Source organism: Lepidochelys olivacea (assembly GCF_965140295.1).
Source record: "Lepidochelys olivacea isolate rLepOli2 genome assembly, chromosome: 10".
Taxonomy (NCBI): Eukaryota; Metazoa; Chordata; order Testudines; family Cheloniidae; genus Lepidochelys; species Lepidochelys olivacea.
Window position 1 is genome coordinate 80,364,343 of NC_140420.1, and position 16,476 is coordinate 80,380,818.

General features: G+C 43.5%; 1 protein-coding gene across 1 annotated transcript in view; it reads left to right on the top strand.

Moving 5' to 3' along the window:
• SMAD6 (SMAD family member 6) overlaps nucleotides 1-4,293 on the top strand; it is a 77,134-nt gene extending 72,841 nt beyond the window's left edge. Inside the window, exon 4 of the mRNA XM_084641879.1 lies at nucleotides 3,436-4,293. Within this exon, the coding sequence (XP_084498005.1) occupies nucleotides 3,436-3,977 (542 nt within the window). The 3' untranslated portion in view covers nucleotides 3,978-4,293. The remainder of the gene's footprint in view (nucleotides 1-3,435) is intronic.
• Nucleotides 4,294-16,476: the final 12,183 nt, after the last annotated feature.

Below are 16,476 nucleotides of genomic sequence, written 5' to 3' on the forward strand. Positions count from 1 at the left end.
ATGAGATAAAGAGAATGTATTTAGGGTGGTACAAGGAATATCACTCGGAGTAACAGGGCAAAAGTAAGAAGGGAGAAATTAAGGCTGAATATTAGGGAAAACTTTCTGACAGCTCAATTAGAGTGTGTAGCGATCTCCCCGGGGGTGTGTGTGCGCACGCCAGGGAACCTCATTGCTTGGAGCTTTACAAACTAGAGTAGAAAACATACTATTGAGAACAGTCATGGGAGCTGGATTTGGATTAACTAATAGACCTTATGCATCTTCTGTTTCTAAGATCCTGGGAAGAAGAATCTTATCTGAAGTCCATCGCCTGTGTAATGTCGGAGTAAATTCAGCCCCAGGATCCTACCTTGTTTTTCATCCAAAATTTTAGTAGCCTGCTTATGAAAGGCAGTCAGATAAATTTCTTTGTTTAAGCGTTAGCGCTACTGACCGTGCAGCTTCTGAGAAAACCTGTTTACAGCCAGAGCATTTGTGGAGCCAAAAGATGCTTTTAGCCTTGCCTAGCCTTTTACGGAGGAAGTTGAAAAACAGGTTTCAAAAGCTGGAGGACTCTGAGAGTGAAATCCGTGCCACATTGAAGTCAACAGGAGTTTTGCCCTTTTACTTCAATGGGTCCAGGATGTTGCCCTAAATTTTTGGTAGTCGCTGAGCACTGGCTTGCTCCTTTGTCTAAGCCACCTTAAGCAGCAGGGAATCAGCTAGCAGGTTTCATTCCCCACAATGTAAATGCCTTCAAACCTCCGGGTGGGGACTCCGTAGAAACAGGGCTGGAGCTTCTGCTTGGCAGCCATTCCCCTGGATGCGCGAGTGTGTTGGGTCCTGGAAATTATATATACAGATGTATGGGGGATCGGGAGAGCCGTTCTCATACTTCCTTTGAGGTTTGTGCCTGTGACAGCTCATGAGCATCAACATAAAGGGGCTAGTGCTCGACAATAAACATTCCCCATCCTTGTCTTGCTTGCAGCCAGATTTTCGCCAGGCTGTTCTATGTTTAGAGGTGGAAAAGCCCAATTACCTACCATTTTTCTCCTCCTTCCTGCTTCCCCCCCCCATTAAAGTTGTATAGCTACAACTCAAGTTAAACTCTAACAAAGCAGCTTAATTCAAAGACTGTTAATGGGAAGGAAAGCCCATTCCACTCCCGTGTAATCTGAGAATGAAAAGAAATGGGGCTGTAGGCCTGTGCTTTAAATCCGGTGCCTTAATAGAGTCTCTGAAGCAAAATAATGGCATCACCCTGTGTGTGAGTTAATCAGACTTGATGGCATGAAGGCAGAGAGGTCAACAGGCCACGGTCTTGTGATATATTGTCAGGGAGCTTAATGCACGGTATAGAACAAGGCTGGCTCAAAGCAGAGCTCCTTGCCGGGTTTATAGCTCTGGGACCCTTGCCCAGAACAAGAATGTTAGGGGTATTTTATACAGAAGTGGCCAACTTAGATTGGTTATGAAAAGACCAGTCCCTACATGCAGTAACAAATGAAGTAATTGTTTTCTTTAATTTTTTGTTTGCTTATTTATTTAAGCATGGCACTTGTAGCTAAACATAGTTTTGCCAACAAAGTAAACCATTTAGCACTAAACAAATCTAAAGCCGAAAAATCTAACTCCAAAGTTAATGTCCTTAAAAAAAAGGAGCTTCGTATAGGTGAAGGAAAGTGTGCATAGCTCACTCTTCTGATGGGTTTAATCTGTGCACTTCATTAGTATTTTGAATGCCGAGAGAACTCTGATGCTGTATATCACTAGTAGCTGGAAGATCTAAGCGAAAGCTAATTGAAATGCCACTGACTCAGATAGAATGGAGAATATGGATGAAGTCTCTCTGTTTATTATACGGTCATCCTTGAAATCACAGAGTGGATTTTTGGAAAATGGCCTGTAAGCATCAGGATTACGTGTTTGGAAAGAGCCTGTTTCACCTTTTAGGGCCCCTTTTAGAGGTGTAAATTCCTGTACAATTTCTAGAGGCACTGTAAATAGTGATAAGCATGAACTTTAAAGGCACCTCCAACTGTCCCAATACCTTCATTCTTTATTGAACGTGGCTCGGAGAAGGAAGAGACCTTCCTGTTGGTCCGGAAGATCAGTAATTCAAGGTTACATACAAATATTTGTATGGTTTTATGGAAAATATTATACCCTTGGCATGAAAGGGTGCCTCACATTTCTTGTTCTCAGTAGAGGGACACCAGAGCTTGTGTCAAAGATTGTTAGCTAGGAGGAATCTTCCAGAATATGCTTGCATTCAAATCCTTTACCTTGACAGGTAATAACAGTTCATGGGTATATCTGTACATTACACGTCAATATGAGTTTGCCTTTGAAAACCAAGGTACATTGTTTTATATGTTCCATGACGATGATAGTGAAGGCCTGGCTGAAGTAACTTCTGTTTTCAAAATTGAGTTGGAAGAAATTTCACCGACATTTTGTGTCCTTTGGTCTCCTAGATTGTCAAAGGAGAATATTAATGTTTAAGTTAATATGGGAGTTTATTCCCTGGTATTCTGATAAAATACTTCCCCCGTCCCCTGACATCAGGTGGGACATGAAGGAACTTGCTTTGGTTCTGTTGGTATTTGAGGAAAAGTGCAGTTGGCCAGCAGATAATATGTGGGATACTAAAGTCTGAAACTATGCAGTTGAGTCACTTGCTGTGATCAGTGAGAACTGTCAGACCTGTGACCATCCTCACCTTTAATATTGAAAAGCATACCATGGAGGCTATAGATTCCAGGCTTCTGTGTCCCAAGACAGAGCACTGCAGGCTGAGACTTTTGATTTCCTTGACCCCTACCTATATGTTAAAGAGGAAGAGCTCTACAGTCAGCTAGGTTTCCCCTTCCTCCAGAAAATTTAAGGGGCTGTTAATTTCACTACTCATGTCAGTTAATATGACTCGCCTGAGTCAGTGTTGCATGTTCAGCCCCCTAAGTTGTAATCAGTGCTACTAACCAGCTAAGAATTTGCACCTCCTGTTACGTATTTATTTTGTTTCTCCCGACCCACCACCCAGTCTGGCCTTCCTGGTTTGTATCATCCTCCTGCTAAGTCTTGTCTTTTGGATTGTAAATTCTTTGGGGCAGGGACCATTGTTTATATGTCTGTATAGCACCTAGCCCATAAGGTCCAACCTGCTTGTGGCCTTTAGGCACTATCACAATACAAATGTTGAAGTGTAATAGGTGGGATCTGCGGGATCCTGATAAGTCGCTGGAACGGCCCACAGCGTAGACCATTTGGATGGCTCTGATCTAGGCACAGAGGGTTTGCTGTGGGATTGACTTAGTTTGGGGTTTCTTTCCTTGTGTCATTTTCAAGCAGTGGTAATTATTAAAAGGGTTATTTATTCGTGTGTGGCTTGAAATAGGCCAATGCTATATCAGCAACCTTGAATGTATCTTTTCTTTTTCCCCCCCACAGATGCCAGTATGTCACCTGATGCCATTAAGCAGAGCCACTGGTGTAACGTTGCCTACTGGGAACATCGGACTCGTGTGGGACGCCTCTACACAGTGTATGAACAGTCCGTCAGTATATTTTATGACCTACCTCAAGGAAATGGCTTCTGCCTCGGACAGCTAAACCTGGAAAATAGGAGTGAGACTGTTAGAAGGACTCGAAGTAAAATTGGCTATGGGATTTTACTTAGCAAAGAACCGGATGGTGTGTGGGCCTACAATCGCAGTGAGCATCCTATCTTCGTCAACTCCCCAACACTGGACATTCCCAATTGTAGGACTTTAATAGTACGCAAAGTGATGCCTGGCTATTCGATAAAGGTATTTGATTATGAGAAGTCTTGCCTCTTACAACACGCCATGGATCTGGATTATGCAGATGGGCCCTACGACCCAAACAGCGTTCGGATAAGCTTTGCTAAAGGATGGGGGCCATGTTACTCGAGACAGTTCATCACGTCATGTCCTTGTTGGTTGGAGATATTACTCAGCAACAGTAGATAACAATCAGCCTCTGCCGAAAGAAAGGGAAAAAAAAGAGAGAGAGGGAGAGAGAGAGAAACAAACACAGACTATCCCAAATATCATCTACCTAGATTTAATATAAAGTTTTATATATTATATGAAAATATATATTATACTTGTAATTATGGAGTCATTTTTACAATGTAATTATTTATGTATGGTGCAATGTGTATATGGACAAAAAAAGGAAAATGCACTTTGGCTTATATAATTCTTACAATACAGATTTAAAAAAATTATACAGCAAAAATAGGAAAAAGACCTAATTTTGATGTATGGTTTTTTGAAATATTATTAATACCAGACAAAAAGCTAATACCAGTCACTCATTGATAATAAAGTATTCGCATATAGGGGGTTTTCATTGTCTTTTTTTTTTTTTTCCAAAGAGGGAAGAACAGTTATTTTTCTGTCTTTAAATAAAGTTCTGAGCAGTCTCTCCTCAGGCATTCTGGAGTCAATTTAGATTTTCCAGAGTGAAGATTGCAGGCTCAAATCCATGCCAATTCACTTAAAAAAAATCAACTCCTTTCTGACTAGAGGGCTCCAGTTGTCTCCAGTGCTTCATACATGAAGGGAGGCCAAGAGCAAGGGGGTGGAAAAAAGGATTAAAGAAAATCTGTTTAAAAATGTAGTTTTGTGTGCTGCTCTGTATGCCGGTTGGTAAAACAAGTATGCCAGTTGGGATGTAGTGAAGTGTGTGTGTGGGTACCCGCATGCACACACACACATTTAGCAAATTAATGGGTGACAGGATTGGTGGAAAGGACAGAATACAATCAGGGGCCTGATCCTGAAATACTAAGTCCACGGGGATCAGTTTGCAGTATCAAGGCCTTGCAGTTATTCAGTCTCTCTTCAGTTCTTAGTGGAGAAGCCCAAGATTTTAAAAAGCGACTGGCAGTTTTGGGTGCCTCCATTTTTGGAATGCACAACCTGATGATATGCCTTGAAGCAGCCTGAATTTCAGAAAGCTGGGAACGGATGACAGGGGATGGATCACTTGATGATTCCCTGTTCTGTTCATTCCCTCTGGGGCACCTGGCATTGGCCACTGTCGGAAGACAGGAAACTGGGCTACATGGACCATTGGTCTGACCCAGTACGGCCGTTCTTAGGTTCTTAAAGTGCTTGAGCACCCTTTTGAGAACATCTTATGCCTTTTAAGTATCTCAGATCAGGCACCCAAAAATGGAGGCACCCAAGATCTCCAGTCACTTTTCAAACACTTTTGAGGCATTTTGGCCCCATGGTTCTCAGGAAGCTTGTACTGCCATTCTTCTACTAGTCTATATCACAGCCACTCAGCTAAGACTGCAGAGCATTGTTTTGTAATCCCATTTGGATTACGGGGTGCAGTTGTGATCAAAAAAGTGACTAAATAAAAGGCCCTTCCTGCCTTAGCAGATCTGCACCCTTTGTGAATTCAGGGTAAAATCTGCTTACTTTTTTTGACGGAAGATGTGATTTTCCTACTTTTTATTCCTGTTAGCACCTCCAAGCCCACCCAGCCATGGGAGAATGTTGGGAGTTTTCTGGCTCCTGCATTGTTATCAGTACAGTTGATAATTGCATTGTTCATTTCTAATGTGGCTACCTCTTGCCATTTTATTTTGAGTCTCCCAATATTTGTTTTCATAAATCCCCAGTTTCTGAAGTCCTGAGATTGTGAGAATTTCAGCTTTCATTTAAAATAGTCAGTTTCTAGCCCTCATAGTTGCAGAGAAAAGCTTGAAAATGTGACCCTGAAAAATTAATAAACTGGAAGGCACATCAAAAGAACACCAAATTTATTATTTAAAAAAAAATCTTATGAACTTAAGTCAATGTCATGATTTTGGGGGACCTGATTCATTATTTTTTGTAGCAATAATGAGTAAGAATGCACAAGCCAGGCGCAGTACTGCTCAGTTCTCAAATCAGGGTGAGTTTACAAGGCTGCCGTAACATAAGAATGGCCATACTGGGCCACACCAATGGTCCATTTAGCCCAGCATCCTGCCTTCCGACTGTGGCCGGTGCTTCAGAGGGACCGAATAGAACAAGCCCATTTATTGACTGATCCATCCCCTATTGTCCAGTCCCAGCTTCTGACAGTCAGAGATTTAGAGACACCCAGAACATGAAGTTGCATTCCTGATCATCTCAGCTAATAGTTACGGATGAACCTATCCTCAGTGAACTTATCCAATTCTTTTTTGAATCCAGTTATACTTTTGGCCTTCACAACATCCCCTGGCAACGAGTTCCACAGGTTGACTCCATTGTGCAAAGAAGGACTTCCTTATGTTTGTTTTAAACCTGCAGCCTACTAATTTCATTGGATGACCTCTGGTTCATGTTTTATGGGAAGGAGTCCATAACATTTCCTTATTCACTTTCTCCACCCCAGTCCATTATATTACAGACCTCCTTAAATCATCTCTTTTCTAAGCTGACCAGTCCAAGTCTTTTTAATCTCTCTTCGGGTGCAAGCTGTTTTATACCCCTAATTATTTTTGTTGCCTTTCACTGTACTTTTTCCAATTCTAATATATCTTTTTTCCTACGAGTCAGCCAGAACTGCATCAGGGTCTGGGCGTACCACATATTTATACCATGGCGTTATGATATTTGGGCAGTTAGAAAAAAAAATCTTCTCACTTGTAAAATAAGCAAACTTGATTGGGAAGTCAGTGAGACACAAGCATGGAATGCCACGGTGCCATTTTCACAGTCACTTTTCAAACTATAATCACACTTTAAATGATATTTGATCGGGACCAGATTGGTTGATGTCATGCAGCATAAATATTAATATTCTACTTTATTATTTTTCTGTTTATTTTACAACAATTATTGTCACGATGGTGTCAAAACATGTAACCATCATTTAAAGCCAGCTCTTGAGATAATGTACTGATCTTTTTCTTTTTGCTTAGTTTTATTGCATAAGGCCATACCATCTACATCACAGGCTACATCTGTCACGTGCAGTATTTTAAAAGGACACTTTCATGTTGTGTCACTTCTTTAAAAAAGAACAGTTCTCCCTTACTCCATTTCAGATAGTAACTTTGATTATTTAACTTAAAAAAAAATGGTCTAATTTACAGTTCACCATTTGTGATATTTACCTTTTTCAAAGTTCTTTTTGCCTTCTTCATAGTTAGAAGTCCAAATCCCACTGAAATTCAATGAGAGTTGGACACTGAATGCCTCTGCCCCTTTGAAAAACTCCAGTCTTCATGCATTTCAGTCTGTCTGTGCAAAGAAAAGAGAGTGGTTTGTTTCATTTTCTAATTCACATGTACTGGCAAGTTCCTTGGGGTTTGGATAAAACAGTATGGGGGATATTTTAAATCCAAACAACAAAAAACCCAAGCCCAAACCCTTCCTGTTCCCATTATTCATTTACTCTTTCATGTCATGAGAACAATTTTAGTGTTAGATTGTATAAAACTTGTTCTTTTTTTATCATGCTTGTGTTTAGGGCTTTAGTAGCTGATGGTCTCCTTTTAAGGCCATAAAATAGATCAGCTTGTACTACCCCTCACCTTTGATGTGGACCAGGTTCTGCCTGTGGAGACTACAAGTCCCAGCATGCACTTCTGTATCACTGAAGTACCCAGGACCCAAAGTCTGCTCAGGCCACTGCCCAGTAATAAAGATGAAGGTTGCCATCATGTAGATGCCATAGGACGTACTCCCACCCTCCCTGGCCCAATGAAAACCATGGGCCTGATTACCCACTGCACTGCCCCTGCTGTCATCCTTTGATGCCCATGCTACCGTTCTGATTTGATAGCTTTACCTCTGTTTTCGACAGGTGTAAATCAATTCCTAGACACAGCGCTGCAGAGTCAGGTTCCATCTATTTATAACGTAATTACCTGTGATACTAATAACATCTTGGCTTTATAAAAGAGAATGAATTTCTGACATCCCATTTACTTTGCACTGTTTCTGCTGTTTAATTTTTGCACTTCACTCAGCTTGAACAATGTTAGTGACTTTTCTTGAACTCAGTTCCTGGCCAGTATCACTTATAGGTCCTCATGAAATGGCACAGTGGTAGCATTCAGGTTCCCAATGTGCAATGGAATGGTTACATTTAGGATTTTTGTATTTTTAATTTCATGTACACTTTTCCATGAATAAATCTGGAAGCTAATTTCAGTTGACAGTGACTCTTGAAATGCAAAATGCAATTTAGCTTTTAGGAAGGGGCTATGAAATAAGACATCAACTTTTGTTTTTCACTGCCAAGTTGGGTCCTTTAATATATTTAACTAGGACCTTTTAGTCCTTACCCTGTTCTAGATCCTCACTGTGCTTAAGTTAAATCTTCTGTGAACTCAAGTCTCTGCACTACTTTTGAACCTGATTGTTGTTTGGTAACTATAAATCAGGACTTCCAACAGCCCTCAGTGTGGTTTCAAGCAGTGTCCCCTTAAAAAGACCTTGCAATCAGACCACCCAGAACTCACTTCTAGTCACTTCATGAGTCATGCTTTGTAAGTTCAAGAAACCCAGCCTAAACAAGATGGTTTTCAGAAGATAAAAAAGAAAAGAATGTTCTCTCTGGCCTCTGAAGAAGGTGAATAAGCTTCTCATTTTGCCTTTTCTGAGGATAACCTCAGCTTGGACTCTTGGTCATGCTGCTTTTATTTCACCAATATTCCTTTTCCGTATTAATTTAGTTTGGTAGTGAGTTAGCCAATGCATGTACTGCCAGCATGCCTCAATCCTAGCTCGGAGACACCAGCTTTCGAGGCAGGAGGACAGATCAGTCTTCATATTTATTCACATTCGTATTTCCTCAGCTAGAGCTACCCCCAAGGGTCGCTTGTGGTGGTGTTTTTGTGTGAGTTGGACACCTGTTTTCTGGGAAGGGGAGTGAGGCCACAGTCTCATTTCACATAGGTGACCAAGCAGCCCTCAAGTGGTAAATGAGCTTACTACTAACATGTTGTATTTGAACTAGCAAGTTCCTCTGGACCCCATTTCCAACCCACCAAATCTTCCAGTCTCCCCTGTTTTCACGTTGACTCTATGCTCTGTAGCAGAGCTAGCCATCAAATACTTCACTTACCCAACTGCTCAGCACCAATGCCTTCTAAACCAGCTCAGTTATTTTCAAAGATTCAGACACTGACTGTCAAGCCAAAAACATGCATTTGAATCACACCTAAGCAGTAAATCTGCCTTCCTCCCCCATAGTGGGAAGAGGCTTTCCATCAATCAGTCAATCACATATTGAGTTCTCTCCCTAAATGCATATGACATACACAAACCTGATGCAGGCAGCTACAGGAGTTTAAGTGGAGAACTAACTGTCTTTAGCTCCGTCTCATGCACTCCCCTATATAAATGGGAAGACCATAGCCACCTGCTCCTAATAGTTGAGGGAGGTAATAGGGTTACCTTGATTTTCAGTTGTGCTAGTCTCTTCTCAATACAAGCCTAGCTTCTTTCAGGCCCTGTTAGAACAACATTGGTTTTGCCTTACCTAAGGTAAGTAAGGGGTTTTCTGTTCTTCTTTGTTCCTGACTCAGAGACCAAACGCATAGTTAAGTTTGCTTCTGCTGCAAGAAAATAATTACTTTTGTGTTTGTGTGGAAAGTGCTGGTACCATGGGGAGGAATGGATGGTCTTCTAAATCCTGAGATGTGTCTGAGTAGTAAACATGATGTTCTCTTACTGCTGATGCAAGTTAAATGGATATAACGCAAATAACCAAATCCTGCCCTGAAAGTGGGTGCCAACAAAAAAACCAGCCATAAGTAGAAATGAACTACAGGAGCAAAGGTCAGCTCTAAACATCCCCAAAGTTTGGTGGCTGGCTGGCTGGCTTCAGGGGTTTGGATCAGGCCCATCACTAGAAATGGTACAGTAATGCAAAGTACAGCTTCAAATAATTTGCTCCAGGCTAGTTTGGTGTAAATACTCTTCTTCTCTCTTCCCCCCGCCCCGTCCCCTCTTTTGCATTTGAGGGAGGAAGTTGATGTAAGCACCAAGTTAGCTAGCCTTGTTCAAAGCCGGTGTAGGTAATGCAGCATGTAAAATGTTAATGTCCTCTAGCACCTTGTTTATTCTGGTGCTCCTGCTGTTCCTGCCCCTCACCCTCTGGTTTCCAAGCAGTCAGCATTGAGGGGGGCAGGCTGGTCCGCCAGTCACCAGTGATGCTACGGGTCTGGTAGCTGCTCACCTAGCAAAGCACTCAGACGCCTGACCGCAAAAGATAAAGGCAAAGACACATTTGTATCTATGAGCATGGGCTGCGCTGGGGACTTCAGTTCCTGCTTAGAGACTCTAGAAACCATGGTTAAAGGCTTGGTGTCAACTTGGTTTTGGCCACTCTGGGAAATGTTTATCCATTTCCTGACTGGACATTGTAGGATTGTCATTTAATGTAGGGTCGGTCATGGTCTTCCTAAGGGAAATGGGCACTCTCCTGTCTGAATTGTTTGAGGGCATTACAGGGTGACATTGTCCCTTTAAGAGGGAAAAGGCCAGTTCACCTGTGACTGGGTCAGTTGACCCTTAAGGCAACTGTGCCCTGGAGGGAGGGAGGAAGCCTGGGTGAGTCTGAGCTGAAGGAGATGCTGGTGAGGACTGCTCAAAGCTGGGAGCCCTGGATGAGCAGGACACTGGGACAGCAACCCCTAAGGGAAAGGGGAAGATCCAGCCTGGTTGGGGGAAGCCAAGCCTGGAAGCAAAGGGCAGTTGCTGTGGGAGAGTGGATCCCCCTGAGCACAGTAAGACTTGGGCAGGGAGGTGTAGGGACTGGAACCCACAGGGAGCTGAGTGAAGGGCTGTGGGCGGACTGGCTGCTCTCAGGCAGGGAGGCCTGGAGGGTGGGCTCCTGGCTTGGGGACCAAAGGAACAGGGAACAGAGGTGACTTGGTGGGGATGTCTCTGGAGAGGGGACTGGGAAAACCTGCTGTATCTTTAGATGTTTACTGTAGGAACTGGCAAATGGTTTCACTACAGGGTTAGTGAGGCGCTACTGCACAGGTGGATATGAATAGTGTGTGCACATAGGTGAGCTTGTATCAGACCCTGAAAGACCATTCCTTTCATGGATGAAAAGGGTAAACTGAGGCAAACAGGCCTGTGGTGCTGCAGCCTGCCACTAGGTGCCCCAGGCAGGGCCACCCTATGACACGAGGTACAGCGAAGAGAGCTCCTCTCATGAGCATGGCACACCCTGGTGCTATTATCTCTTCTCCTGCCCTCAATGCCTGTGTATGCAATGGACAAATTGACTATTTGCTGACGAGCACAGGACAAGAAAATCCTCTCCAGAACTGGCTTCCCCTGACAACCACTATAGAGGGCACCAGGCACCTAAAAGACCTTTGTCAGTGGCAGAGAAGAGCAGTAGGCTCCAGATATGTCAGCAGTGTGTAGGTCTGGGCAGGAAACAAGGAAAGTTAGTTGTCCCCCACCCCACCCTGATGAGGAATTACTTGTATTTTGGGTGGGACAAATACCAAATACTACAAATGCTCAACTACAACCATGGGGCTAAGTGCCTCTCCCTAACACCAGTGCCACACTCAGGAAACTCCCTTGTGTGTGACAAAATCAGTAAGAACGTAACAGCCATTCTGGGTCAGACCAATGGTCCACCTAACCCAGTATCCTGTCCTCTGAAAGTGACCAGTGCCTGCCTCAGAGGCAAGGAACAGAAAACGGCAATTAGTGAGTGATCCATCCCTTGTTGTCCAGTCTCAGATTGGGGCAGTCAGAGGTTTAGGGACACTTGGAGCATGGGGTTACATCTCTGATCATCTTGGCTAATAGCCACTGATGGACCTATCCTCCATAAACTTACACAATTCTTTTTTGAACCAGTTATACTTTTGGCCTTCACAACATCCGCTGGCAATGAGTTCTACAGGTGAGCTGTGCATTGTGTAAAGAAATACTTCCTTTTGTTTGTTTTTAAACTTGCTGCCTATTAATTTCATTGGGTGACTCCTGGTTCTTGTGCTAGCTGAAGCAGTAAATAATACTTATTCACTTTCTCCACACCATGATTTTATAGGCCTCTATTATATCTCCTCCTTAGTCACATGGGTGGAACAAGGCAGGGCTGCGGGGGAAGGGGTGGAATCAGGAGGGGCTTGAGGCTCCAGCCAGGGCAGAGAGATCTGCCATGGTCTCAGCTGAGACTGAGAGCTTGATCCTGGCCAGGGCTGAGCTCTCAGCCCCTTCCCCCTGTACCAGTGGCCCTGATCAAACTCTCAGCCCGCCCCCCTTCACCCACTGCCCATAGTAATGGCAGGGAACACTAACTTAATCCAGAGAGAAGAGTCTGAGGCAAATGATGGGTGCTCAGGATGGATCTTGCTAGTTTATGTGGCTAACTTGCTTGGAGAAGCAGACATCTGTTAGCCCAGAATAGTGCACTCTAAACCTAGAAGTGTTTTTCTTGTGTTTTAAAATGATCAGGCATCAGAGGTCTAATGAAGGGGCCTAATTTCCCTCTTGGTGGCATTGGTATAACTGAGATGAGCATTACACCCCAGGTAACTGCTGTTAATGCACTCCCCTGTCACTCTGGCTCTTTGAGAATATGTTGAGATTGTGTTCTCTCTAGGAGGCACGTTTCTAAAGGCATGGCCCAGAGGGAGAACGGCACAGGTGGACCGGGGCTCTTGGGGGTAAACTTAAGGGCTATTTATGGCAGCCCTAAGCTGTACTTGATCTAAGGGGATATCCCCCTGGTCCCTTATGGCACAGTCTGGATGCTGTATCCCATGGCAGCAGAGTATGGAGGCTGGGTTGGGACAGAATTTGTCCTGTGGTTTAAAAATAAAATCAGAGGGAAGTATGGTTCCTGTTGATTTCTGAGGCAAAACAGGCCACTGGTTCTTCATGTACTGGTCACTCTGTGTACTCCACTCTGGGTATGCATGAGCTCCATGCACCTGAGAGCAGGGAATTCTTGCAAGCAGTGTCTGGTTGTCTGCACTTCTGCTTTCCTTGTGCCCATGCTGCTCCAGTCCCTTCTTATCACCGCATGGCTGGAGTTGGAATCCTCCAGTGTCTAGAACTGATCCTACTTTACCAACTGGCCCACCTTCCTCCTTGTGTGGGGTAAAAGCTCATTCCACAAGGGCACAGGCAGCCTCAGTAGCATCACTTCAAGGTGCCCCTGCTTGATATTTGCAAGGTAGCTACCTGGAGTTTCATCCACAGTTGAGACGTTATGCCCTGGTCCAAGCCTCCTCTGCTGACTCCTCCTTTGGGATGGCAGTTCTGCAAGCAGCTATACCCCCTCCTCATCTGAGTACTGGTTGTCAGTCACCTGCAGTGCAATACACAAAGGAACCAACACTCGAAGAAGGAAGGGAAGTTGCATATCTTGCTGGAGTTCTTTAAGATGTGTGGTCCCTATTTGTCTCCCTTGCCCTCTCCTTTGGATCATGACTGGATTTGGAGTAAAGAAGGGACTGGGCAGGCAGTTGCTCCACTCTGCCCCTCTTACCCTATATGTGGAACAGGAGGTTAGCAAGGGCACAAGTGTGGGCCACCAGTGGTGTTCGTGAGAATTCTCCAGTCTCGGATGCATGGAGAGCACATGTACCCACAGTGGAATACAGATGGGGACCACACATCTCAAAGAACTCCAAACACAATAAAATAAGTAATCTCCCTTTTTGATGGCAGGTTTGCATTTAGGCAACTCTGATGACTATCTTATGGGCAAGACATGTTAGCTTAAGATGGAGACCTGTTAGGTCATCTAGTCCAGTGGTTCTCAGCCTGGGGCACGCAAAGGTCTTCCATGGCTAGGTACATCAACTCATCTAGATATTTGCCTAGTTTTACGATAGGCTACATGAAAAGCACTAGCAAAGTCAGTACCAAGTAAAATTTCCTAAGACAATGACTTGTTTATACTGCTCTATTGAAATGTAAGTACAATATTTATATTCCAATTGATTTATTTTATTATAATTTGGTAAAAATGAGTCAATGTTTTTTCTGTGATAGTGTGTTCTGTGACACTTCTGTATTTTTAGGTCTAATTTTTTTAAGCAAGTAGTTTTTAAATGAGGTGAAACTTGGGGGCACACAAGACAAATCAAACTCCTGCAAGGGGTACAGCAGTCTGGAAAGGTTGAGAACCACTGATCTAGTCCATCTTTCTGCCAATACAGAATTGTTCATGTATTGATTTTTCTAGCGCTCTGTCCAGTCCTTGAAATGTCTCAAGTGATGGGGTTTCCCTCTTTTCTCTTGGGAGACGGTTTTACATTCTGGTAGTCCTCACTGACAGGACATGTCTCCTGACATTCAGCCTGTTTTCTTTTTTGTTCCATTGTTTCTAGTTACACCTCCATGTTACTGCTCTTCAAAGTCTTCGGTAGATGCCCCTGCCTACATTTCAAAGGGAGCTTCACCCTTGTAAATGAGAGCAGAATTTGTCCCTCTTTCTTCATTCTTACTTATCGAGGGTGCTTTTGAGAGGGGAGTCTGAAAGGCCAGGCTATAGTGGGTTCTGTCTATTCTATGGCGGTAGGGACCCTCTTCTAATACAGAAAAATTAACCTCCAAAGCCTATCATAGACTTGGGTTGAAGTGTGATTCCTGGCTTGCAGCTAGCAGCAGCTTCCTCTGGTCAGGCTGTCACAGGTTTTTTGCCATTTCCATCTAGAACAGTTTGTCTTAGCCATTTTTGTTAGAAGATGAATGCTAGGGCCAGCAACCTTCGGGAGCCGAGGATAAAATAAATATTTACTAAGCATAGCACAGTCCTCCAAAAGTTTTTGTGCAATTCTGATGTGAACAATCAACTTGCTACATTTAAGAGTTACTTTTCTTAACATGAAGGTCTCCAGCTATTTCTTGTCCAGTGCCATCTGGGATGATAGGCGGAGCCTATGGAACAGTTGGGTGTAAAACGGTCTTGGATTGTACCTACCCACTTTAAAATCATTCACAGTTTTCTGTAAAAGTGTGCAGGGGAATAATTATAATTTAAGATGGAAGCTTGTTAGAAAGACTTACTCACTACTGTAAATGGCTGCCAGCAGCAGGGCCCACTGATCTAGGGTTGACACAATTTAATGACAGTGTCGATGGGGAGGAAGCAGTTTGGAGCCCTTTCTGGTTTTCAAGCAATATCACAAAGTTGTACTTGGGCCCTGCAGTCAGATCTGCCCAGGCATGAATCCCCCAGTGGGTATCTGACTGCAGAATCAGTCCCCCATTTCCAATATTGCAGTGGAAAGTCCAAATTAAAGAACAAAACGGTTTCAGTGGAATCAAAAACATTGAATTAATATTTCTACTTGTATGAAGTTCAGCAAAAACCTGTCGGCTTTGCTCTGCAGAATGTAGTTACTTGAGGGGATCCCTTTAAATGGAATAAAACTGCCTTTAAAAAAAAATCTGTTCAATATGTTGATTTTGCATCAGCCAATTGCTGCAAAGCAAATTGTTGGAGAAGAAAATGGATGTTTTCCCATTCAGAGGCAGTTGGGGAAGCAGGCACCTGCAGTGAGAAAAGCATTCGTTGTTCCTGCCTTTGGTGCACGTTACTCTTTTGATTTGAAAATAACCTTTCCTTTTACAGCACAGAATATAAAAAAAATTAATGCTAAGGTACCACATCAGATCTTGTACAAATCAGAGGGCTGCCATTTTGGCCACAGTGCTTAAGGGTCTGTCACTCTTTACGCTACAATCTCTATTTTCAGGGTGGTATCTCTGCAGTAAACATTTTCTAGAGGATGAAATTTACAATACCTAATCTTGGCCCACCACGCTGGATTCCTTGCTCTCTTCCCCCGTGCACTTTGCCACTTTTGTATTGGAATGTAATGGAAAAACAGGGGCTATTGTTTTAAAAGCGTCATGCACGATGGCCATCCTCTTTTCCCCTCTCAAAAACTGAAACGCAGCTCATAACTTTTTATTTTGTACAGATAATTTTTAAAAAGTAAAGCAAAATGGTGGGTTATAGCTTTAGCTAGTGCCCATTAATTTCTCTGGTTCCAGAACTTCAATGGGTTTTAAATGGTGGGCTTGACCCTTAGCACTGATCTGCCCTCATTTTTGCTCTTTTATCCTCAGCCAATGAATCACAGTGGTCCCCAGGAGGCCATTTCAATAGCTGGGGATCACTGGTGTGCAAGAGTCTTCTGGCTGCTCCCCCTTTGCTTTGGCTAGGATGTGTTTCCTTTGGGGTGGCAGTGGGTGGTGGCATAGATCTAGCAAGGCCAGCTGTATGTTGCTGGAGAATTTCCTAGTGCAAAGGGAATCCTTAGTTAACCACTTAAGTCACCTTTAAGTCTGCTTTACGCTTCCTGGAGTGGCATGAAGCGGACACAAGAAAGGCTGAGCATCTGGTCCTGCATCTGTATCTATATTTAAAAACCGGGGGGGGGGGGGGTGGACTATTTTAAGGTTCTGCATGTGGATGCTGTAGTGAGGAGCTCTGTGTTTATCTGCAGGACCATGTCCCTGCTATTAAGTG